This window comes from Pararge aegeria, chromosome 10 (assembly GCF_905163445.1).
Source record: "Pararge aegeria chromosome 10, ilParAegt1.1, whole genome shotgun sequence".
NCBI classification, from domain to species: Eukaryota; Metazoa; Arthropoda; class Insecta; order Lepidoptera; family Nymphalidae; genus Pararge; species Pararge aegeria.
In genome coordinates, this window is record NC_053189.1 from 3,126,561 (window position 1) to 3,153,016 (window position 26,456).

General features: G+C 36.7%; 1 protein-coding gene across 11 annotated transcripts in view; it reads left to right on the top strand.

The window, feature by feature from the left end:
* Positions 1 to 2,196: 2,196 nt before the first annotated feature.
* Positions 2,197 to 26,456, top strand: part of LOC120626980 (heterogeneous nuclear ribonucleoprotein R) — a 35,792-nt gene continuing 11,532 nt past the window's right edge. For 2 of the 11 annotated variants that reach the window (XM_039894812.1, XM_039894810.1), the window contains exons 1-10: positions 2,201 to 2,530; positions 2,955 to 3,157; positions 3,438 to 3,546; positions 13,423 to 13,616; positions 18,400 to 18,527; positions 20,314 to 20,555; positions 23,548 to 23,683; positions 24,488 to 24,621; positions 24,722 to 24,808; positions 25,597 to 25,746. In XM_039894812.1, coding sequence (XP_039750746.1) covers positions 3,439 to 3,546; positions 13,423 to 13,616; positions 18,400 to 18,527; positions 20,314 to 20,555; positions 23,548 to 23,683; positions 24,488 to 24,621; positions 24,722 to 24,808; positions 25,597 to 25,746 — 1,179 coding nt within the window. In that variant the 5' untranslated portion in view covers positions 2,201 to 2,530; positions 2,955 to 3,157; position 3,438. Of the gene's footprint in view, positions 2,531 to 2,954; positions 3,158 to 3,437; positions 3,547 to 13,422; positions 13,617 to 18,399; positions 18,528 to 20,313; positions 20,556 to 23,547; positions 23,684 to 23,890; positions 24,027 to 24,487; positions 24,622 to 24,721; positions 24,809 to 25,596; positions 25,747 to 26,456 lie in introns of all 11 variants that reach the window. The other 9 variants (XM_039894808.1, XM_039894811.1, XM_039894805.1 and 6 more) reach the window with 9 other exon arrangements.

The following is a 26,456-nucleotide window of genomic DNA, read 5'->3' on the forward strand; positions in this document are numbered from 1 at the left end:
CAGTGGAACCTGGAAAATACCACACAATACCGATGTAGGTACCGACCTAATCAGTGGACGCCCTTCAATTGAGATTATGAATTTAGACTATACCCACCCAGTTTGATTGAATTCAAGCAATAAGTAAACAGCAAATAGACACACTACCACCTATATTTTTAATTTGATTATGTAAACGATAATTTTACATACTCAAACAAATCGTTGTAAATACATTTACCCTTGAATTTGGTAAAAGCATTGACCTCGACACACATACCTACAAATGTGGCGTACGAATAGGTACGTACCTACTTTGCTATTCAATATGACAGGTTAGATTAGGGCCGGTATTATAATGAATATAGTTTTTGAATACCGTATTATGTTTTCATAGAACTAGAAACACCGGCTAGTTTAGTTGGGTCGGTAGTTTTTGGCGGGATGACGTCACCACCTCGGCGGTGGGGCCCTCTGACGTCATCAATCAGGTAGCGCAAGAGACGAGGTCGACCTACAATATTACTGCTACAGACACAATAATTCGGCAACGTACGGTGCGAAACGGCGCGGGTCAACGAACTGTTGACGTGTTTAAAATACGCACTAAGTGCCTTATCGCGAATGTAGTACGCGACTACTCGGCGCGGCCGGCGCGGTCTGCGATGCTGTGTGTATTTGCAAAATGGGTATTTATAGATGTCCGTGACGGATGATTCGCGCTATTTCTAAGGTCCTTACGAGAAACAGCGAGTAACAATTTGGATACGTTTGGCGCGTTTGTTCGTCTTGAAGGTTGATTGAAGAAAACTTTTCATGATAGTCGAGTTCTACTATATTATTGTATACTTTTTACTATAGAGGTCTAACTTTAATCGAAAGATGTAAGGTACTTTTCCTGGCTGATTAGGTAAGTATAAAAAAAAATAAAAAATAGACATTATAAAAAATTATAACTGTCAAAATGACATTTAATTAACAAATTTCGAAATAGTGATGTGCATCTTTTTGAAAGTTAAAGTTAAATTTTTTGTGTTAAAAGAGGTTTTAAAGAATTTTTTATAAGTAGGTACGGCCTAACATAATGAGTCGTATCTATACGTCTGTTTTATTCGTATTCATCGAATATGAATAAAACAGACGTGTGAGGTGAGCTAAACCTTTCTTAACCCACCGGAAACTCGAGCAGAGGTCGTTTTACAGCTTGTATTTTAACGCTATTGATATCAAGAAAATGTGAGAAAGGAAGTGTGTCTGTCGTGCCGCTACACCATACGTACCTACTACACTCGAGTTCTTTGTGATGCGAGTCTGGATGAACTATCGATTCTCAACGCGACATAGGCCTCGTGTAAGATTCATTTCGCGGTGAAAGGACTGCTTTGGAAATGCGTTCGCACAAAGCAAAGCACCCGCAGTAGCCGCTCTATCTAAGTATCTACCCACATATGTATTATGCGGCGGATACAGATCCAAGTTTCTTACACATACACGTAAAGTACGAAGGCCAGTTTTGTGTATGTGTCGCGAATACATACGGCTTCAATAATCAGCAGGTGAAGCGAACTAAAGCAAGGGGGTTATTGCGATTAACTCTTTTATCCCTTCGTTTCCATATCAAAGAGTAATGAACCTTGTTCCACTATTGGCTGTAGTCGATTAGTAACCGTGTGATCTTTTCGGATCGTGTGGTGCGATTTGCTTTTATTTGTATCATACTTTTAATGGGTTAGTTATAAATTGGCATGTTTTTTAAATTATTCTATTCTATTCTAGTACTATTAGAATATTTGTGTGATTAGGTATGTGAAGGTGTGTTTGAGAAAATTCTAATTTGCATTATTTTTGTCTAGTTTTCCAATAAGCAAGTTCTAATTTGATAAAAATTATTTCCGTATCTTAATGATTCTTACAAGATAAATAAATTGATTATAATGTAGGTTGATAATAATAAATTCGTTATCGGTTTTTTTAATATGGGTAATAGTTTATAAGCATTTATAAAACTTTTGTTCGTTTAAGTTTATGAAAGAAACTATGTTTAACAAAGGCAAACTCTACTGTGAAGTGAATCGATTACGACTTGAAGTAACGAAGGTCAGAGGGTTTGCGAGTGTGAGTGTATATGCAAGTATGCAAGCGAGCTCGGTGCGGCGTCGTCGCTGCTGCACGCCTGCACCGCCGGTTGCAACACCCTCCCCCCTTCGCTCTCGGCTTCTCACTCGCCGCCGTCTTGCCGCTAGCCTGTCTCACCTCGCGGCCGGCAGCCTTGCGCGACGCGCCGCGCTCTTTCACATTCAAAATTATTCGCAATCATTGCAAAAACTCTCTGTGCAATAAAAGTATCTCATCACTCGCTGCGGCCGCATTTATTCTGAAAGCAGAGAGATTGTTTAAAACTTTTTTAAACAAATTACATACCTTTGAAAGTTTGAATGCACTCCTCGTTGCATGTCGCGCGCGTCGTTATGAGAACCCCGTACTGGCGGTCACGTTGACGTCGCGCGGTGCCGCCATATCTGTCTCGGCCACCAACTAGCAAAATTAATAGGTAATTATTTTCGTGTACAGTGTTCCAGGTCTATTATATTGCAAAGTGATAGTGTGTTGTAGTGTTTACTATCTTCTGGCATCTTATGTGCTCATTCCAATTGGATTCTACTTGGAAATCTGGCGCGCGCCGGCCGGTTCTTATCGAGTGCAATGCAGTTGCACTCTCAACTTATTGCAGTTTTGCATTTGCTAAAGTTTTATGCGCGGAAAGTTACTAGTGCTGCTGTTATTTTGATACAAAAGGACTATAAAAGTGATTTTAAAGTGACTGTTCGTTAAAAAGTGTAGTGTGAAACAATTTAAAAGAACTTCGATTATACTCTGTGTTATTTCGGTCATTGACCGCCGGATTTCGAATATCCTTTATGTTGTTAAGTGTAGTTGTTAACTTTTTGTTGTTGTAATACAAATTTTCATTTTAGGCTTCAAAATTCGGTTCACATCACTAGAAGAATGCGATGACCCGAGCATTCGCTTTTTAAAAATCCGCTTTTACCCGGATGGAATGAGGAGTGCAGAATCCTATTGTTTCACAGTTTCTTATGTTTGAACATCATTTGTTTTTTTGTTTTTCGGACTAAAGAGTTGTCATTTCTTCCAAAATTACAAAAAATTGTAAAATAAGGTAAATATTGTTGTTGTTCTTGCATAATTATTCGCATACACAATTAACGAAGTATGATAACAGTTTTGTGGTATAATATTAGCATTGTCTTAATTTTTCTCTCTTGATGGTGCTCACACTACGTGACATCATCTCTGTACCCAAGCTCTGAGAGGGTCGCTCGCCTCTCAGTGGGTTGGTCTTTATAAATTTAGTTTGAAAGTAAACGCTACGCCGGTGGCGCGTTTAATTTAAAACTGTGTAAGTGTAGTGGGTGCTCAAAGAATTAATAATTGTGCAGAATGGCGGAGGGCAATGGAGAAATATCCATTGAAGAGATCCCCGGCAAAGAGGATGCTGGCCGAACTCCGGATTACCGCAAACTCTTAGAATATGGCTTGGACCCAAAGGTGAGTTTAAACCCCTTCAACACTACTATAATTACAATTAAACTCTATTTTAATCAGGCAGAGCTTAAGTGTGTAGATTTTAAATATCTTCATGTTTTAGGATTAGACAGTGTAAAATTTTTCTGTTGGTCACAGAATTGTACATGTATTTTTCTGATTTTATTGACCGTCTCACTTCAAAATTTTTTGTAAACTAACAAAAGTCAAGTAAACTAATTCATAGTTTATTTAAAAGTTTATAAGACTGTCAATTTTGGTGTCCAATAACCATAAAATACAAATATTAAAGAGTAAAATTTTAAGGATGAATTTAAAATGAAAATGTACTTATTTAATAGGTATTTAATAAATACTTATTGATTATTGTTAGTTTATAACATATTTTGTGATGTGAAAGTTACATCATAGAATACCCTTTGTAGATATAAATATTAAATATCTATTCAAAAATCTAACAGGATTCTTATAAGAAAAGATTATTTTTATTTTGTTCTATTCTTTACTTTAACCTATATCAAAACTTAACTAAATATTAAATTTACATTTTGCAATTCACTAGAATTTAAACTTAAATAAAATATTGGCTGGTAGATTCTCCGCCAACCTATCAGCCCGTCTTCTACCGGGAACAGTAGTCTTTCAACCCGCATTGGAACAGTTTAAAGTTTCTAGGCTCTAAATGCATTTCCTATGAGAGAATATGCCTTTGCTTTGGGACATTAATAGGCCAGATGGTAAATTAAACGGGATAGTCTTGGACACTGCTGCATTGCAATGGTTGGGATGATGTATTTATGTGTAGTAGGAGCCTCTTCAGGTGAACACAGGTACTTTGGCAGTCAAATTAACTTATAGTCTGTAAGGAATCTTACTTTGGCAGTCATATTAAGATTATATCTTATAGTCTGTGGGCCCTCCCAAAATAGACGGGTAGCTGTTTACATCTCAGGGATCTCCGTATGGGCTCTAGGAAGTCTTCAAATTTGCAGATGTGAGCAAGTGGCCACAATAATATTTGTATTTTGTTGTTTCCAAACTAAATTGTTATTGTATTATGTTTATTACATAGTATTTATAAAACATATAAAAAAAGATTTTTAGACGATTGAACATTTGTGATATTAAATCTAAAACAATAAATTTCAACGAGGTAGCAGAAACAATTCCATTAACTTGCTTTAAACATGAATATAGGGTTATGAAATTTATTTTATAGATGTAATTCATTGACAAGTAGTTTACTCATGAGTCCATGATATCAAGTATGACACATTGATATTTTAAGAAGTAGGCTGAAATAACATAACGGACATGTTATTAAACTATGCCACACCTGAAATTTCACTAGAATATTCTGATACATGGATATGATTATGCAAGATAGAGCCTTTTTAAAAATTTATTTACAAAAGTAATAATAATAAAATTCTTTATTACACACCAAAACTAAACATAATACAAAAACAACTTATAAAATTAATTAGGGTGTAATGGAAGTAACTACTGGTAAAACTTTGTCTTTAACTTTAAATCTTTTAAAAAATGATCTTGATTTTTTATAATTCAAATACATTAGATGGACTGCAAATTTAATTCAAGAAGATTTAAATTAATTATTAATTAGAATATACATTACATTTCTTACTTTCGTACATTGAAGATACCATATACTTATCGTGGTTTAACATTAATCCAGCACAGTTGATTCTTATCTTATGTATTGTATTTAAAAAAAATCCTAATTAGAGTTGACTACCAAAAGTAAATATTTCCATTCCTTTTTTTGAGCTAGTGTTTATATAATGTTCATAATTTTAATAATATTATTTTTAGAAGGCATAAACTAATTTTTTTGTGATTTAAAACGTCAAAGAAGTGCGTGCCTACGTTCGAGTTTTTTTTATTTTACCAGCAAGATTCTTATAAGAATTTCTAAATTAAATTTCATTGCAAAGGTATAATATATTTGCTGGTGTAACCTATATTATATTTTATTAGTTAGATAATAGATATCTACATTTTCTTTAAAACCTCAAAAATTGGTAAACCCACGACGACGCGCATTACACATCCTTGGCGCTTTTTTTAATCAGATCATTTTTTTCGAAAATAAATGTAAAGCTTTCAATTTTTTTTATCGAATAATATGTAGCATATTGTTTGCATAGCTACATTCATATGTTGAATATAAATATTATTAAAGTATGACCTACCTGACACTACAGTGGATTATCGCCACGTAAGATTAACTTTCTCTAAAGAAATTGACCCTTGACATGGATTTATCTGCTGTTACATATTAAAATTAAGTGTTGTTGCTAAGACATTATCCTCTAGAAGAGACCTTCATTATCATTTTGACTATTTATGTACCCCCGCCGCAGGTAGTGGTTCAATCACACCGCTTTGTCATTCCGTTTTGTACCCTTAGTATAATTATGAACTGTACGCTCCTATCTGAAGGTAGGTTTGGACTATCAATGCTTGTGTAACGTCTGAGTAAAATGGAATTTATAGTTCTTGTTTTAATTTAATGTCCAAACTCGTTCAAACATTTACAGCAAAGGGCTCTTGGCAAAATAAAAAACACTATAACTGAATTTGCAACTCTACACTGAGCAACGTTTGGTCCGTTTTGCTTTGACGTACCAGTGTTTCGATACTTGAAAAAGTTTCTACGATTGCGAGTATACAAATCTAATACAAGGTGACTCCTTTGAAGGAGTGCTTAGTTGCAATAGTTCTTATGATGAATATCGGTTTTTGAGGATGATAACTTTCTCAACTGGCGTTGGGATTCTAGTCCTAGCTTTTTTTCCCTATCAATGTCCCACTGCAGGACATTTACCTCTTCAGAATTAAGGGAGATGCAATCTATAGGCATATTCGGTCCTAATAATATTATACGAATATATAAAAATTGTTAGTTGCATACCTATATTTTCAGATAACATTTATACCTACTGTAGAAAGTAAGGACTAAATTTCAACTAAAACCACTTATATGTGCGTTAGCAACCGAATTTCCGATGAAGAAATAGGTACTTTATACTTTAATTACATTGTGAATAAGAGCTATTTTCGAACATCGAAACCGGCTTCACCTTTAGAGCATATTTCCATACATCCATACGATAATAAACTTGACGTGTACATACAGATTTCGTTGCACAAAATGTTAAATACACGTGCTGATATAAAAAATATTTTACATTTTTCGATAATGCAACATGGCAGGCGACGACACACTTCGGTTAAGTAGTCAGCATGATCGGATCACGAGTTCTTGGGTTCGATTTAGGGGGTGTTGTATGGATACGAATGTATGCTTTTGCTTCTACTGTGCTGTTCGCTGTGTATCTGTAGAAGGGGGGGAGGGGGGGGGGGGGGGGGGTTGGTACTCTAGTAGCTTGTTCTGTGCTATGTTCAGGTCTTAAAAGCGTGGTTGCCGGTGTAATTACAAGAACATACGGCTAGACAGCTACTCCTCAAATTGATGGACACGGGGCGGCATGTTGCTGGATGCGCTCCTTGCATGCCCTGCGAAGTGTTGCTCGGTTTATAGACGATGGTTCTCCACTTGCCATCATGTGGGTCATCAGCTTGGTCCGTCAATTATTACTACATAAAAAAAACGTATCACTTATATTATTTGACGGCCGATTGGCGCAGTGGGCAGCAACCCTGCTTTCTGAGTCAAAGGCCGTGGGTTCGATTCCCACAACTGGAAAATGTTTGTGTGATGAACAGGAATGTTTTTCAGTGTCTGGGTGTTTATATGTATTTTATCAGTATTTATGTATATTATTCATTGAAAAAATATTCATCAGTCATCTTAGCACCCATAACATAAGTTACGCTTTCTTTGGGGCTAGATGGCGGTGTGTGTATTGTCGTAGTATATTTATTTATTTATTATTTATTTATGAGAAATTAATACAGTTTTTTATATAAAAGTCAACTTAAAAAAATTGGCATCACTTTTGCAAAAACTTGCAAGCGCATTTACCCGTGTTTCTGTATTCGTATGAACGTTTGTGTGTAGTATTGGTTTAATATTACTTATAACTTTTTTTGGTTGCCATAGTAACCCGTGACCCATTTGACCTTAAATATAAACACAGCTGATGTTACGGTTGGTCACTGCGTATTTATCATGACCACTTTGTTATTTCTCTAAAAGTATTTATCTCAGGTAATGGGTTGATATGACGATGATGACTATGATTGATCAAAGGAAAAGGTTATGGAATAAAAGTAACTGATTATTATGTACTATTCTATCGGCTGCTACAGGGTAACAAACCCGCTTTCCAACCACTGTTGCATGAGTTTAACGTCTGATTGGCGCAGTGGGCTGTTGTGCCCCTGCTTTTAGAGTCTAAGGCTACACTTTAATGATTTTCAATGATTGTCTGGGTGTTTACCTGTATATTATAAGTATTTATGTATATTATTCGACTCGACGGCCGATTGGCGCAGTGGGCAGCGACCCTGCTTTCTGAGTCCAAGGCCGTGGGTTCGATTCCCACAACTGAAAATGTTTGTGTGATGAACATGAACGTTTTTCAGTGTCTGGGTGTTTATATGTATATTATAAGTATTTACGTATATTATTTATCAAAATATTCATCAGTCATCTTAGCACCCATAACACAAGCTACGCTTACTTTGGGGCTAGATGGCGATATGTGTATTGTCGTAGTATATTTATTTTATTTATTTATTCATTTCAATATTTTATTTTGAGATTAAATTTATGACGAATAAAGTCAGTTTTCCATATATTGCAATAACATATCAAATCGATGTCCGATATGCACCTATCTCGGGTAGTAGCTTTAAATCCTGTAATAACTATAATATAATTGAATCGATGAAACAGTAGAACCGCTCCTGAGGCTTGTCTGGTTAACTGGTTTTAATCGTTGAACTGGTTTACCTTCACTCAGGCAAGCTTCCTGTAATGGTAACATTATATTATGTATACCTACTTGGTCTTATATGCGTTATGTAGGTATGGCATTTTGGCGCCTTGCTCGCATCTATAGATCACGAACTTGCATCGCTATATAAATATCTTGCTTTTAATATGTTGAATATATTATGCTATTAGAACCTTCCATTTTACAGCAGGCTATTTTACGCAAACGATTTGTTTTATAAATCTCACTAAAACGTGTTTAGATTAGTGCGTTACAATAAACATATATTTGAGGCTTTTAGTCCGGGTCGATAAGATTTAAACTCCCTCTGCAAGTAGTCGTGTATCCAGGATGCAAGCAGGACGTATAGATATATCCGCAATTGGTTTAGCGGTGATTCCGATTTCTCATGTCTCTATGCGTGTGAAATCCGCTATGATTGTTTTTTTCAGGATAACCTGTGCCCATCTCCAGAATGAAAGCCATAATTGTGCTTATTTTATTTCTGGTCTGTGCCTCGATCTTGATTAAATTAGGATGGTTGAGCCAAACAAAGTTAAGAAACAAACATTTTATGTACACTTTTGGATTTAATTTTTAGTAGGTACCGATACTAATATTACTATTAAAGTCTCGTGGTTTTTTCACCTTCTCTCTCTAATCCTTGCCATCTTAATTATTTCACAATTTCGCTTAACGAACTTCAAAGTAAGGTGGAAAAGGCATCTTTTAATTCATTTTTCTTAAATATCTTTTATTAAAAATCCACAAATGAACGGCCTTTCATGAACAGCTATTTTAGAACGTGCAAATGAAGCTCTTTCATGTACCTTCACTTATACCACTTGACCTAATAGTTTTCTCTTTTAAATTCTCCAGTTCTGGCAATAATTCAACACGGCTATTGAAATAATTTAATTTTAGCATTTTCCTCTTTGAATTTTTAAATTCTATAATCAATTAATTATAGCTGCATTTTCAAATTAAAATTTTCAGTAAGTGTTCGGAAAAGTACCCTATAGATTTCGCTGGCAGTCAGTGATTTGGAAAATAGCAAAAGTTTATTGCGCTTGACATTTCAAACTATACATTGAAAATCCCTCCCATACACCAAGCGGGTGGGACCAAGTGGGACACAAACCGTGACAAATATTACTTTCAGCAATTATAATTAAAATTCATGTAATTCATGCGCGTACAGCATTATAAGATTTAAAAAGGCCGTCTTAGCATGTATCTCCACTGAAACGCTTTTGAAAAGCGTGTTAACTTTTCCAGCCACGTATAGCATCGTATGATTGAGAAAGGACGTCATAGCATATAATGAATAAAACGCTTTTTTCTGCCGCGTGGAGCATCGTAAGTTTGAGAAAGACCCTCATAAGATTCTAGCTCTGCTGCAACGCTTCTTTTAGCATAGCTGTAGAGTGACTCTGCGAAAACGGTTAAGTACTTTCATTCGGTGTCTTACTTTAACAGTGACATTACATTCTGAGACATTTTCATCGATAGACATAAAATCACACACAAATCACATAAGACAGCTTGTTGACACAGCGTGTACACTATAAACGCGTTTGAACCTCGCTGAACACTGTCGTTAGCATGCCCAAGAATGTCGACGGTAGGTAAAACACACTTGTCCTTATTTTATATCTCTTTGCCGGGAAAGCTGAATAGACGCGGAAATCTGAACGGATGCGTACCTATGCATGGACAAAAGCTGAATCGTGTTGAATAAATGCAATTATACCTTTACTAGCTGTTGCCCGCATTCTTTGTTTCAAATTATGTATTTTTTTACTAAAACCTCGTTTGCACTTGGTGCGCACATCGGTACGCACTGTTAGACAAAATTTTTGGTGTAACCGGTGACTAGATGGAGATGATTGTTTTGCCTTGACACCTGCCTAATTCTGAATACTACGAGAGCGCAGTTCCAATATATAAATTGTTCTGCTAAAGTTTCCCTATCCAAACTTTTATTATCTATACACCTGTCATTGAATAATATGTTTAAAGCCAGAAAAACAAAAGAGATAATTTGTTTAAGAAAATTTTATTTTCCTTTAATATAGACCGGTGTGATGAGAAGATTATTCCATCCATTTGTATGTCAATCGGTTGAAAATGAGGCTTGATGAAATCACTTTTATTCTCTCAAGGGTTAGTTGCGAACTCTATCTCGATCGAGAATCACTTCACAGAGCTGTCTTCAGCTCATTATAAACGCGTCTTTAACGTCTCGTCACTGGCGAGAGTCGAGTTTTGTCACGAAGCCCTCGACGTCCATGATTGAGATATGAGAACGAAAACTGTCGGAACTATCTTAAGTACGTTAAGATTCAATTATATGAATATTAATATTATAACTATACTAATATTATAAATGCGAAAGTGTGGTTTATTTGCCCTTCCTATGCGCCCAAATCAAGCAACAAATTAACTTGATATTTTGCATAGAGTTTGATGAAAGGACAGAGAGAAAGATACAGCTATTTTTATTTTCATCCCAGGAAAACACGATTCTCACGGAATTTGTACAAACCCTAAGTAACGTGACGTAGAACGCTGGCAATAGGTAGTCATTTATAAGTTAGTATGTTTTAACGACCTACACTTAGGAGAATTACATTGAGGTAGGTTCAAGGCTACATGGTGACTACTGTCTGTCTCGCAACGGAAACCCAGTTATTATACAAAATTCCTACTTATATCATTCGTATATCTAGAATAATTCATCTTTGTGACGGAAAAATTAGAAAATTGAACTATAACCCTAGAGAAAAAACAAACATATACAATTGGTAATTTAAGGTAGTGAGCTATATTAAAGATCATTTATTTTTGTTTACACAATACTAAATTCCTATGAGTATAGTTTTGAGAATGAAAACTTCTTCTTATCCCTTAGATACCACGTAAATGAGGATAAATACTTAACTGAAAAAGCGTAACGCCGCCGGTTGTAGTTAGTGTATCATTAATTTTCATTACAGTGATGTAGGTACATAAACATTAAGCGCATAGTCTGTAACTTACCGCATTCACCAAATGTCTGACAGAGAGCCTGCGATGCGTTTCATACACTCCCATACACTCCGAGCGAGACAGACAATAGACGCAGCGCTGCATTATGCGGTTTTCCCTCGGATTTTCCCTATTGAATGCATGAAAGCGATCGGTGCCGGTGTTTGGTTACGCAATGCGTTGCACTGCGGCCCGCGAAAACGTTCCCGAGCTTAGGCACGCATGCGCATTGAGACCTACTTTGTAAGCTCAAGTTGGAATTTTTTTGCCATTGCGATGGCTGTTTTAATTACTACATCTACCTCATTTTTAAGCCTATCTACCACAACCTATGATATTAGTTATTTTATTTATAAACTTGTTTGTACACCACGCAAACTTAAGGACATCCACAAGAAAACAGAGAAACTTCTTAAAGTAGAATACAAATGGCGGCCTTATCGCTAATTAGTAATCTCTGCTTGGCAACCTAAGTAACGAAAACAAAAGAAAACAGAATAGTTTATCGTCATTAAATTTTAAACAATTACCTTTCTACTATACTAACCAAGGTTACATATAAATTATATTTCCAATAAAATAAAAATAAATAAACTTATATTCTATAACATACTATAAATACTTTGATTAAGATTAAGAATAATCACTTTAAAGTAATAGAAATATTTTCTTATAAGAATCTTAAAAGAATATAAAAAAAATTAACTTAAGAGGACTTATTAGTCTCATAAAGTTCTTATTACAAAACCCTTTTGCGTTGAAAGAAACAAAGTTACTAAAAAATACTTTATTGTTAGATTGGAACACTGCTCAGTTTCCTGCCTTTTTAAATTTTAAGTGTGTGACCATTTTCCTGAGAACCAATTGGCTAATTCGGGCGTTGTTATACCCGCCAAAGTGTGGACAGACATCATCAAACGAGCCGCATGAAGCCGTTGGATGCATGTAGCACAGACGCGGAATGCAAAAATCCTTTCAAAAGACCTCTTTGTACTTCAGTGGACGCCCATCGGTTAAGATTATATGAGATATGATCCGTCGGTTGATATTAGTTACGTGCCCTGCCCATTGACACTTTAGCTTTACTACTCGTTTATCTATATCGATAACTTTAGATCCTCTTAGATTCTCCTACTATAATAAACTACCCTATTACAAACACTCGAGATTCTTGATCGCCAGCAGAGTTAGTTACCCTGTAATTCATAGTCAAGATAGAAATCCCTTAGGGGATGATGCAACCGCGACGAATCCAATCTTCTTTTACTTTACCTCCAATTTAGCAGATTTTAGGGGTTGAAATTTGGCCATTTGATTTCTTGCAATTAATTATATTTAGGTTATAAATCAAATGAAAATCAATCAAAATCAAATGACTGTCGCACAAATTTTGAGTTAAATCAAGTAATAGACAATTTTGTGTTAAATCAAATAGTAATCATGGGTTCCTTCAGGTTGTCTATGAAAGACAAAAAAATGTTGGTTAGACATTCAGCCCCGATATTTTTGTAGCTGGGAAATGCCCATCCCACCCGGAAATAGCAAAGAAACACTTTGCTGTTTCCTGAAGGGTATGTGAGACTCACTGGACAAAGAGAGGCCACCCACATACCCACTAAAAACCTGGAGCTGTCTACATCGGTTAAAGAATCGCATCACAGAATCGCCCTAGCGTTCAACTGACGAACATTCAGCCCCTACATAAATGTTGAATGTTAAGTTTTGTGGGACTGTTCACTCTCGACTATGAATTCCAGTGTTAGCTATCTTATGAGGCTCGTAGTTGACGATCATGTTTCGGTGCAATAAGTCGAAAACGCACTGCCCGGAGACTGGTCTCCAAGCACTCACGGCGGACTAGGTTTTCGCAATGATTCTCATATTCCACAGCTTTTTCAAACTTGTCTGTTGTCTGTTCCAGGTAGCAACCAAGCTCGACGATATTTATAAGACTGGAAAACTGGCGCATGCGGAGTTGGACGAGCGTGCGCTGGACGCCTTAAAAGAATTTCCATCCGACGGTGCTTTAAGTGTTCTTGGACAATTTTTAGATTCAAATCTCGAGCATGTATCTAATAAAAGTGCTTATTTATGTGGAGTTATGAAGACCTATAGGTGAGTGGCTTAACTATTTATATTCTCTATTGTAGTAGGTACCGCTGTTTTTATCTGTGTACCACCATCCATACCATAAGAAACTCTCGCAAAGACGCTCCATAAGCGCTAATGACATATCCGGTACATGGGACGTTACCTATACTATGTGTACACACACCACGTTAAATTCCAATAAAAGCATTCCATTTCAATTTTATGTGATTTCTTTGTATATACCTATATATAAAGAAATCACATAAAATTGAAATGAAAGTTCCCGACATTTAGCCGTAATCAGGATAGTAGGATAGAACTTTCCGAGTAATCTTTCGCAAATGTTTTGCTCTATATCACCAACTGTATGCAATCTACGAACTGCGTAATTGCAAAGATACCAGACCGGTACGCGTTGGTCGATGCTCACTACGCTGCTTGTGAACAGCTGTTTCTGGAGATTTGTTCAGTAAATTGTTACCTGCCTCAAAGTTGGATAAAAGAGGGTCCAAAACTCCTATGACATATGCCCAACAGTGGAATATTAATGATGAATCATTTTGCTTTCTAAGGGACGTATTTTTAGAACAAAGCAGCTTTTTTGGCTGGCAAACTATAAGATAAGTTTGTTTGTTTAGATTGAATTACTCGTATCAATTTCTCAAACCAATTGGTTGAGCTTTTGAAATCATGCTGCGTGAAGTTAAAAAAAGTTAAACTAAAAGGCAAGTTTTTTTATATCGAAAATACTATGATAAAAGAATCCAAAATCTTTTAAAATAATCTCTAATCAACCCAGATGCAAAAAGTTGTTCTAGCATTAAAAGTCTGGTCCTACTGCTATCATTATTTCTATGTGATTGAACTTTGTAATATCCTGTGTGAACTTGAGGCAAGATTGAAATCTAGGGTAACTGTATGAAAACAAACATACTAAAATGTTATTCTGTCCAGCAAGTACAAGTACCCACACTGATAAAAGAATACGAAATTGTAAAAGTTCAAGTCCCAAATTCTAAAACGTCGACGACTTAGGGACAGTGCTTTTACTTTGAAAGCATTGATATCATAATTTCCGTGTGGTTGGACTTTTGTAACACCCTGTGTGAACTTGAAGGGAGTCTAAATGTAAGCGCAGGCAGTATGTTGCCAAGCAGACCGTACACTGCAGTGAAAGAAAACACAATTATAAGTCTTATGAAAACCAGGGGTCGCACGTTCTGCCGCCTCAAGTGATGCGACGTAAATGCGGCAAAGGGTACAAATGTAGTTATATGTATCGGTGTAGACTTACCGCGAAGCCTTGTAAAACGATGGGAAAGTTCCTTGATATATAAAACTAACTGGTACTTGGCGGGCACAGCGAATCGTGTCAAGTCTTGAGACTCGACGCTTTGTGGTGTGATTCGTGAGGGGCTTTTGTTAGCATTATTCTTACCGAGTCATCCGCTTTGTTTGTGAATTCACCGTGCAATTCAGTACTGCACAATTTCTTTAAAAGCATACATTGCAATTGTTTATAGATCACCTGGCAAAGCTTCACATCAAATATTACTTTTCATATATTATTTATAAGCGCTGGTATTGTATTAATGGTTTTAGAAATTAGCTGACAAAGATGATATATAATGCCGTTTATCCACCTTGTCAAGATATATTTTTTTTCTTTTTTCGGAAATTTGAAGACCCCAATTTTTTTTCCATAACACATTTTCTTAGTCTACCTAGTAAACTCTCTTTCTTAAAATTCTCATCTTGCTTTTCGCTCCCTATTTTTCCGTAAAGTCGGTGGGACTGAGACATCCAAAATTAAAAAAAGTTGCTGAAGAAAGAAGTGCCTTTTGAATATTGATTGCAAAACTTTGTTTCTAAGATAATTTTATTTTGTTTAAAAGTAGAATCTATGTCCAATATCAATCTTGTTCTTTATTAAGGTAAAGTATCTTTTAAACTAAAATTCAGCTTCTATAGCAAACAAGTCTCGGTCGTGAGTATTTTTTTGTCTTTTTGTTGTCAGTTATTGTAAGCTATGGTTATTATTACAGTTCCTTTTGTCTGACACTTAGGTTTTTTAACGAGTAAACAGACTGAGTCGCCCTAAAATAAAGGTGCGGTATCCCTTTCTTAGTCGAGTAAAACTACCATCTGCGTCGGGATGCCAAGGGATGGGTGTAGCTCATATAACCCTTATTCAAATTTGCTATAATCCAAAAACCAGACAAATCTGTGTGGTAAATCTGTCCTGGTGTGACAAATCTGTGTACACTAGTAGGTATCTGGACGAAAAGTGCTTAGAGAGCATATGTTAGAGGGTCTGTATGAAGTTGCATATAATAAAACTACACAATTTGATTGGCTGTAGCGGATTATCTCAAAGTAAACTCCTTCACTATTTTCCTCAAAACTATTTTTCGCCTAAGTTTCTGAAACAATCAATTCGTATTGCGTTTGGGATTATTTCCATAGTTAACAATGGTAATAGTAATTTATCATTTTTGTTAAAATATTTTTGGTAAGTTTGGCCAAAATGTTGCATTACTATTGGGTTGACACTCAAGAGTTCCAGGCATTCTTGAATGGACAGTCCTAACAAAATATAAATTTAAATGCCAATACAAATTTATGAGCGACCTTACACAATCTGCTTTGGAGTACTAAAATATTTCGTAATGTTATCTGCAGTCGGAAGGCGTATCGTGTTTTTTTTTTAATTTTATTTGATTACCTACATGTTGTTATCTTTTGTTAGCACGGCAACCCTATCAATTATTGGATGATGGCCAAATCGCCCGATCTGTATCTGGGTCATCTTGAAAAATTGATTTGACACTTATCGGCCGTTCCGCGTTGCACTGCAGCAGAGGATGATGATCTTTATTAACGAGTGCTGCCACCTAGTTCGCAAATGCTAGTGACTCAACTCACCATCTCATGTACCTACCACGAATTGCGTAGACTTTCCTACTTGACTTTAAAATAGTCTAAAAACGAACCAACACAAATAGTCGCGCAGTCAATCCCAATGGGCAATTCATCAAACGAGCCTTTTTAATATCCTTTTCGAATGGGGGCTCGAAACTTAAACGCATCCCTGTTTGGGTAATCTAACCGCGTTTTTTTAATCATCATCATCATCTTATTAATGTGTCCTATACCGATGGCCGCAGATCCCCTCATTAAAGAGCTTTCTCGCTGCTTCAAGCGGCGAAGCTTTAGCTTTATTATCACTTTTCAGCAATTATAACTACTGGTTATTATCACTAATGTATCACTGTATCTTCTGGAGCATGTTTAGGATAACGTGTTTCTCAAGACTGTGATGGACAGCTCAATGTTCTAACTTCGGTCTGTTGGTGACAGAAAATTCCACTACAAACTTTGGTCCGGACTCCGAACTGGAGATTGAATCCATAGTTTTCTAACCCTGATAGCTTTAATTTGATTACTTCGACCTGGTACTAAAAATGTCTTGACACACATTATCTACCAAATTTTGGTCCAATCTCTGTATACACAGTTTCCCAAGCATTAGTCCAAAGAAGCAATTAATTTAAATGCATGCCATAAAAAGTAAACTGACTACTTCAATACTGTATACTTCGGCGTCGACTCATAACGTTCAAGATTAGATTACATGTGGTCATTATCCTCTTGCGGGTGACGCATATTTGCAAACTCCTATAAACGTCGACCAACCTTGCACAAAGAGCTGCTTGGAATGTCTCGAACATAAAATAATCCGTTGAAAAATGGCTCATCATGTTCCAGTTTTTTAAAAACGCTTTATTTCCCTGGGCTTAAAACAGCACGGATCCGAACTATCGCTGCAAAATTTCGTTTGAGCGGTTAATATTTTAAGCCGCGTATAGGTAACAAAGGATACTTTTTAATGCCCGCTGAAACAGGTACCTGATGCTTTTCGCGGTATAAAAAGCTTATGGCTATATTAGTGTCAAATTTCAACAAGATTGGAGCAACAAACAAATGGTTTAAAACCTTAGTAGGCATGGATAAAATAAAGTTTGTTTAACTCATGCAATTTGGCCTACTGCCTCTGTTGTATTTTTACTACTAATCGAATCCGCAGACAGACATTTCAATTATATTTATTAGAATAAATTGATCATTTTACATACGTAAAATGTTAACGTGTCATGTTAATTAATTACAGTTTAAAACGGCGGTATTAACTCTAAAAGCCATCTTGGGAGGTAAAACTGAACCATAATGTTAAGATAAATAATGCACCTAATATATACAATATAATAAAATAAACATAACGATCACTAAACAAACATAAACTCATATCAACAATATAAACAATAGATTAATGTCGTTATTAATTAATGCCTAGTGCAAGGCTATGTTTTTTTAAAACCTATCAGTAGTTTTGTTAGAGATACGGTTAAATATAACCGTGTAAACTTTCTTCGGGGGCATAATTATGAAGAAAGCTAAAAGCCAATAAATATTTAGGTGCTTAACTTTAAAAACTAATGCCCGTTTTCACCAACGACGGACAAGGCAATGCCTAAGTAAGGCCTAAACAAAGATGATTCCTAGACATACATTTACCTTTAACTAATCGTTTTTCACTAGGCAACTCTTATAACCTAAACCTATGGTTCTTGCCACAAGGTATTTTGCCGTTCCGTAACCTTAGACGGCGCCTAACAGTTCGTCATTGGTATTTTTCTCACATAAATCACTAGGCATCCGATTAAGGTGATTCGTAGGTTTAGTGGAAACGGGCATATTATTTTACAAGTTCCATTTAATATTAACCACTGATATTTGGGTTTTCCAGACAGAAAAGCAGAGCGGGAGTGCAAGGCGCGCCCGCACTGGCGACTGCTGTTCAGGTCAAAGGCCCCGATGAAGAGAAGATCAAACAAATCCTCGCGCGGACCGGATACACGTTAGACGTCACTACAGGTTCCATTTTGATACACTCTTATTATCTGTTATGTTATATCTATTAACCGTCTTTTTTCGTTTGAAAGGGGTTTATTTTTACATTAACATTTCATATAAATCTGATGATGAGTATCGGAGACAGACAACGGAACTCTTCAAAAAATTACAGCTTATCATCCGCGACTGCTTCTATGGCATAAATATGCATTATTTACGCAATCAAACAATATATATTAAAAACGCCTGTAACCTCTAATACATTTATTTACTTTTTAATTGTTATAACAGTTATTTCAGAAGTCTGTTTTTTATCTACCTTATATATTTTACATCAAGACGCACGCAGCTTAGTTAATGTGACGTGGATATAGGTTTAGAATATTTGATAGTTGATATTTTTTCGCTAAAAAAGTAACCTATGTCTCCAAAAGCAATCTATTTCGTCTAGATACGTTTCCTGGTTGGGACGGGCAATTGATAATTAAGAAAGTACCAAAAATATTTTCTCTTATTCATCGTCCAATACTTTTTCTTTAGCAAATCAGAATTGACAGATTTTAACTATTAGCTGCAGCCCGCGATTTTTGATTGCGTTTATTACAAATTTATGCCAAAAATCTAGTTGACTGGGTGCTCAGCTAGGGCGCGAAAAAAGGACAAACAAACACACTCTCCTATTTATATATTAGCTAGGTTTGCTTTTTCTTCGTTTTTGGCTACCTTTTTTTCTGTTTTAATACACTGATTTGAAACTATGCTATTCAATCCAATTTTCATTAGACAAATTTTGTTCATTAGCTTAAATTTTTTATCTCAATGCACTGCGATAATATAGACTTGAAATAATTATGCAATGATCATAGGTACATATCGGGTGTGCTAATTCTACGGGTGATCGGTTTTCGCATTCTAATAGCAGATATCGTATCTCGAAACCATAAATATATCTACGTGTTATTAACAAGATAAAGTTTTAGAAATTTAAGAACTCTTTTAAATGTGAACTTCCTTTATCAATAAGATAAAAGGTTTTATAAAAATGATGGGTATAATTAAAAAACCGAAACAAAAAGAAACTAATTCATTTATTTTAGTTAGTTTCAGTCAAACTGGCGTCCATATCATGTTTGATTAGAATTATACCTATTTTTAGTTAAACACTGCCGTTTTAACAAACCAAACTGATAACATTCAATTAATCATCATTGAAGACCTCAGGGTTTCATATTTTTGCAGGACTTTTTGACTATTATTATGAAATTCAATGTGTATACGTGATGATAAAATTTATGATGAAAATCTTAAGTACTTATTCTATTTTTCTCATATTACCTGGTCAATCTGGTCCCAAGGTCAACTTACAAAGCATATCAACGCTTTCATCTTCGGGCTCCACGGAATGTAGTAGTGATTTCATATATTGAAAGTTGGGGGGTTTCCCTTAATTTTGAATTTGTGATAGCGCGGTGGCTAGTAGGTCGACTTCACTTTCTGGGGGCCGAGTTCGAATCCCAGCACGCACTTTTAGCTTTTCAAAGTTATGTGCGTTTGAAGTCATTAAAAAATATCACTTGCTCCGACGGCGAAGGAAAACATCGTGAGGAAACCTGCATGCCTGAGAGTTCTACGTAATGTTCTTTCAAAGGTATAAGGAGTCCATTCAGCACATTCATTCATATTCGCACTGGGCCTATGTGGTGGACTAAGGCCTTAACCCCTTCTCATTGTGGGAGGGGAGACCCCTGACCCGGTAATGGGTCAATATGATGATGAGCACCGGAGTGTAACAGTTGGCCCGTCGCAGGTCAGCGCAAGTATGGGGGCCCGCCGCCGGGCTGGGAGGGCGGCACGCCCGGCGCCGGCTGCGAGGTGTTCTGCGGCAAGATCCCCAAGGACATGTACGAGGACGAGCTCATACCGCTGTTTGAGCGCTGCGGGAGCATCTGGGACCTGCGCCTCATGATGGACCCCATGACGGGCACCAACCGCGGCTACGCGTTCGTCACCTTCACGTCGCGCGACGCCACGCACCGCGCCGTGCAAGAGGTAACTATGCCGCGCCCCGCCGAGACACGCGCTCGACACTACACGACCCCAAGCTTGAACTTATTTTTTTTTATTATTATTGGTTTTTTATTGCGGCCAATGTATATTTTGAGATACAAAATCTTGCGCAAAAGCTGTTAAAAGTTTCTTAGTATTTAGTGTAAACTACGAAATTTCATATAATGCAGATAGTACCTGCTGTGCTGAAAAACTTAAATTATATTCATATCGTATTATACGATTTGCGTTTATTAAGTACTTTAAATATAGCAATACGTTGCAGAGAACGGAATCGTAACGTTCTTTTTACTTTCAACACTTTATACTAATCTATAACACTGGGTTCCGTTTCGCGTAAATAGTACTTCGATTTACTTATTAAATTCTTTGTTTCATTCTCTAAACGATGCTTAGACTTAAAACGCCATTTATTCGTGTAGTTACGTTCAAAAAGCACTTCTTGATGGGCACTTCCTGCCTACGATATTTAGTAATGATAACTGACACTAACTAGAGAGTGTAAAAAAACTTAGTATTTTATCAAAAATTTAAGATACGTGATGCCTCCTTTATGTATCGTTATACGATACATAAAGGAGGCATCACGTAAATATTTTTGGGCTTTCCATTTTTTTCTATTAAGTAATCAAAAGAAATAAGTTCAGGTATTGAGAGATCAACTGAAATTGATGTTGTTATTAGTTAAGAGAAAGAGAGAGAGAGTGGTAAACGAAACTCTTTAAAATTCCCATTGGTTTTAATTTTATAAACTTACCTTGCCATTTATTTTATATTCTCTTTCCAAATGTTTTATTAATATTGTAAATCTATTACCCATAAAGTTACCACTTTCAATTATTTGACAGTTCAACTTTAAAAAGTTGAGTTGTTAAACCTTTATTATGAAGATTGGTGGCAACTTTTCTTTAAGCTTCACCCCTTTTTTTTCTATAATCTCTACCCCGCTATTCTATCCCAATTTTGCTGAGCTTTCGTCAATGTTGCGAAAAAAAAAGCTTTACTCCCATATGAATATTTACCAATTCTTTCTCCACTCATCGACTAGTTTGAATTATTTAAATGTCTATAATCTACCTGTAAAACTCATTCATATATTTTTTTAAGTTTTATATTATTTAAGTTTAATTTTGGAAAAGGAGTTAAGTCGCATATCAGAATATCAATAAATTTATGTTGCCTACAGATTTTGAAGGCATTATTTCCATCAACACATTTTTGAGGAAAAAATTTTTGATACAAAATTTCGCAAAATACGTAACGAATAGTACGATAGTGGCCACCAATCTTCTTGAATTTGAATGGATGTTATCAAGCACATCTGTGACAGTAAGCAATAAAAGCACAGTGTTATCCCAAAATATGATATAAAAATAACTTGAATTGGTAACACTAAATTGTGTCTAAACTGAAATGAAATATGTACTTTTCTTTAATTGGTTATCAAACAAAATAAACTAAATTCTAATTTGACATCTACTTTCCAGGTGACTCGCCGAATGTTTAAGTATAATCCCTCAAAAATAACTGAATCACAGCACGATAGCTGACCGCAATTTGGCGACTTCGCTCCTTGTATATTTATCCATCTTGTTGGGTGCAATCATCACATAAAATCCTTACTGTCAAGGTTCAGACGGTCAATAAATATTCGTTATAACCCGCCCGTTATTGAATTGCGACGCGATAGAAATTTTATTAGTCGTCTATTGATAAATGTTGAGATTGTTCAAATTCAATTCAAATTCAAAATTCATTTATTTCAAGTAGTAAGTATCTACCCTATAAGCACTTTTGAAACGTGAAATCGTCTGCTTATAGTGACCTTACCATCGTGACATTAACTGTCTGACCCTTGCGATTTAAATATCTGAAATTTTTCCCCAAGAATAGTTTAAAGAAGTAACAGAATTTAAATTAGTTTAAAATATTAATGCTGTCAAAACTAAATTATCACTGCTTGCAATTTATAGAGGTAATCTTTGAAGTCTTCAACTATGTTGACACTAGATTTGTTATCGAAAATATATAGCACAGTAATATCTCTAGCTTTAATGACATGATAGTTTGAGTGTTTCACCATGTGTGGATGTAATTCTATGTCACTAATGTTTGTTGGATCGGTCAAGTGATGTTCACATTAGATAGTAAATTGAGTGTCACATTTCTCTTCAAGTCTCGATGATTCCACCCACGTACGAAGTCTCCAAACTGTGGCGTCCCTTGCAAAACTACTGCAGTACAATCATCTGCGGGTACTTTTGCAAGACGCATTCATTTGCCTGAATTTGAATATACATACAATTGTATTCAGTCACACTTGGGAGATTTAGATTTAAGCTTCTATCATTTAGCATGACAATAATATCCCTTTGACGGTGGCCATATAAGTGAGCCATTCGCAAATAATCCGATTTCCGCACAGGCTCGAGATGTTGTCGAGCCCGTTGTCACTTATACGAGCACCGTCAAGTTTTGTAATCACTGAAATGTGTCAATGTGCAATCATAACACCTGTAATCTGATCTAGCCTCGCTTGTCCTGAGATATCATCCCGTCTTTCTCTGCACCTCGTTCAATTTTAAGTTGCTTTCATTATTTTTTTGTTACCACCACTTGTACTCGCTTGTTTTTATTTTCACTTCATCAAACGGTCCACTTACAGGGTTAACTTTCAATTGGCTTCAAAAAGTTCTCCGGCTGAGAATTTAATATATCTCAGGCTCTCCTCTTTGCTCCGTACAACACTTTCGGCTTATCATCCAAGTACAGTTAACTCATCTCAATTGGCTCTAACCGACATCATTCGCTACGCCTGCGCGCCCGCGACTGTGCTAAACTCACGCGCCGCCCGCAGCGGCTGCGGGCCCCGGAACCGACGGCGCCCGACCGCGGAGACCGCTCGGCCCGACCGATTCCAATTCCAAATCGAAACCAACTTTTCAAAATTTTTCCCTTATTATTTTTCCCACAGCTCGATAATCACGAAATAAAACCAGGGAAGACTCTGAGAATTAAGATTAGCGTACCGAATCTACGACTTTTCGTCGGCAACATTCCCAAGTCTAAAGGCAAAGAGGAGATACTGGAAGAGTTTGGTAAATTAACAGGTAAAGTTGAAACCGAATGACTTGTTACGAGTTGATAGTTTTGGGTTGTGCTGGGGCTTGGGTGGGTGTGGGTGGTGTGGACCGCGGGGACCCGCTTGCTCCCGCTTTCCTGCAATGACCGCAATCCGCCTCTCCAGTCATGCCCGCGCGGCCGCGCGGCCGCACGGGCCGGGCCATTGGCTATTCTCCCAAGAATTATTCTTGCAGCTGAATGATTATGAAATTCGAAAGGGGAAAAAGATTGGCGTTACGGTTTCCTTTAACAATCATCGTTTATTCGTGGGAAATATCCCTAAGAATCGAGATCGGGACGATTTGTTTGAGGAGCTTACTAGGCACGCACGTAAGTCCTTGTCGAATTCATAATAAATGCTATTCAGTTGGCGCGGCGCGGCCCGGCGCGAGGCCACCGCGCGATCGCCGCGGGCTCGCGCGGGGGCCTGCGGACCCCCAGCGAGGCCGCGCGGGGCCCGCGGAGCCTGCGAGCCGCGCGGCCCCGTGGCCCCGCGGCCCCGGCGAGCCGCTCGCGCCGCGCCGCGCCCGCAGTAGATTGCAAATGAAGTGTTAACCTGACGATTGGCCTCCGCCTCGAGAATGCTCACTGGTAATGACTGGAGAATCTTGCTGTTGTTCTCTAGACTTCTTCAGTACCGTATATGTTCTCCTGGAATATCGTTTGATTTGCTTCATATTTTGTAGCGTTGAGATTCAATTTTAAGCGAGGGTTGGAGGGAGCTTTTTTTATGATGATTTCCGCGCCCTTTGGCCCCATCGAGGCATTTTATTCTAGTTGTATGATTGCAGCCGGACTCGTAGAAGTTATAATATATAGTTCGCCCGATGACAAGAAGAAAAATAGAGGATTTTGTTTTTTGGAATACGAGTCTCACAAAGCGGCGTCGTTAGCTAAACGTAGACTGGGAACTGGTAGAATAAAGGTTGGTATGTTACCATTATCTATGTTTGATTTTTAAATTTACTTGAAACCGATTATTTAAATACCGAATATAAGACGCCTCATATTGACTTTTGTAACAGGACGACTTTGTGCAGGTATGGGGCTGTGATATTATAGTGGATTGGGCCGATCCTCAAGAAGAGCCCGACGAGCAAACTATGAGCAAAGTAAGTTAATCCTTTATGTATTACGAAATAATAAGTCACCAATCGAAAACTGGTCGTTAGATCGTTATTAACTGTCGAAATATGCTTACCTATTGTCACAGCGAAAGCGATAAGTGTAGCAATCTTTAGATATCATCTGAGTCACATCATCAGTTGAAATTAGTGGGTTGGACTAGAGCGAAATCTCCCGACTACTTTCTCATCTATCGTGATGGGAAATATAATACTTTCGCTCGTGACAGTTTCTTTGAAATATCTTACGGGCACCTTTTGTTTTCCCGTCATAAAACTATTAAAAAGTATGAACACAGCGGATATATTGAGATTGTGCCTTTTAGTTATTAAATAATAGCAATGGGGTAATCACGTTGTTATTTTAGTAGTAGTTTAGCCAATAGAAGCCAACCATTTAGAAAGCAAAAGTGAAAGCCTGCTTACCCGAATTGAAGCATTGTAAGTCCAAGATCTATACTCTTCTTGAAGCCATGAAGGGTGTGCCCCAACAGTGGGACGTTAATTATATAATTATGATTGTTGCCGATGAAGACTCAAGAATGTATTGCGATCTTTGGCAATAGTTTAGTTTTGGGAAATAGTAAACTATTTCGTCTTGCTGAGCATCGAAGTTCTTAAATTTCATCCAAATATTTTATGACTTATTTAGGCTTCCTTAAGAAAAAAAATATTATTTTATGAATTTTTTATATTAAATAGTTAAAATATTTAACTGAGATAGCATTTTCCTAAGTACCATCAAAATCTGCAAATCGTCATTCGTGTTGTATCAGGTGAAGGTGTTATATGTTCGAAACCTGACGCAAGACATCACAGAAGAGGCGTTAAAAGAAGCATTTGAAAACTACGGTGCCGTTGAACGTGTTAAGAAGATAAAGGATTACGCTTTCGTCCATTTTGAAGACCGAGATTGTGCAGTTAAGGTAACTAAAATTAATCAATTGTATCAATTAAGAAATAAAATCAAAGATCTCACAACTTTCGTTAACTGCATTGCATTGCATCCACTGGCTTATCGATGGACGTAAACAAATTTGAGCAGTGCTTTGACACATGACCAAAAGAGTTAGACTCTGCAGTTTGGTACGACGAGTAACAAAGATTCATCGAGAGCAATTCACAGGGACCCGTCCGACAGAAAAGGTCCGCGTCTATCAATGATCGGAATTCAAAGGAATAAAGAGCTTTTAGTATCCGTCCGTCAGTCAGTCAAGATTGTTTTTTTTAGGAATAGAGGTATAAGTTCGGAATTAATATCCAATAGTCAGGGTTAGTATACCTTGGCGCTTTGTAATGTAAAAAACTTATCCAAAACCTGTAGAATTCTTCTCATTGACTGTAGGTTACCATTCTTATAGGTTATAAGGAAAGGGAAAAATCTGAAAAATGTTCATTTGTCGTTACGTAACTATAAATAATTCAAAAAGATTCCTTTGATGAACGAGTTATTCACCTTTATTTATTTATTTTTTATTAGGTTCGCCAACAGATTATACACTGAAACTAGCTTAGGAACTACAAAATTGAGAAACATAAAGTTGTAGTGTAGTTGTAGTTGGCAAACCGGCTTGCTTATCTTAAAAATACTAGTGCGGGTTCGCCAGTTTACATTGATATTATTGTTGTAACGAAA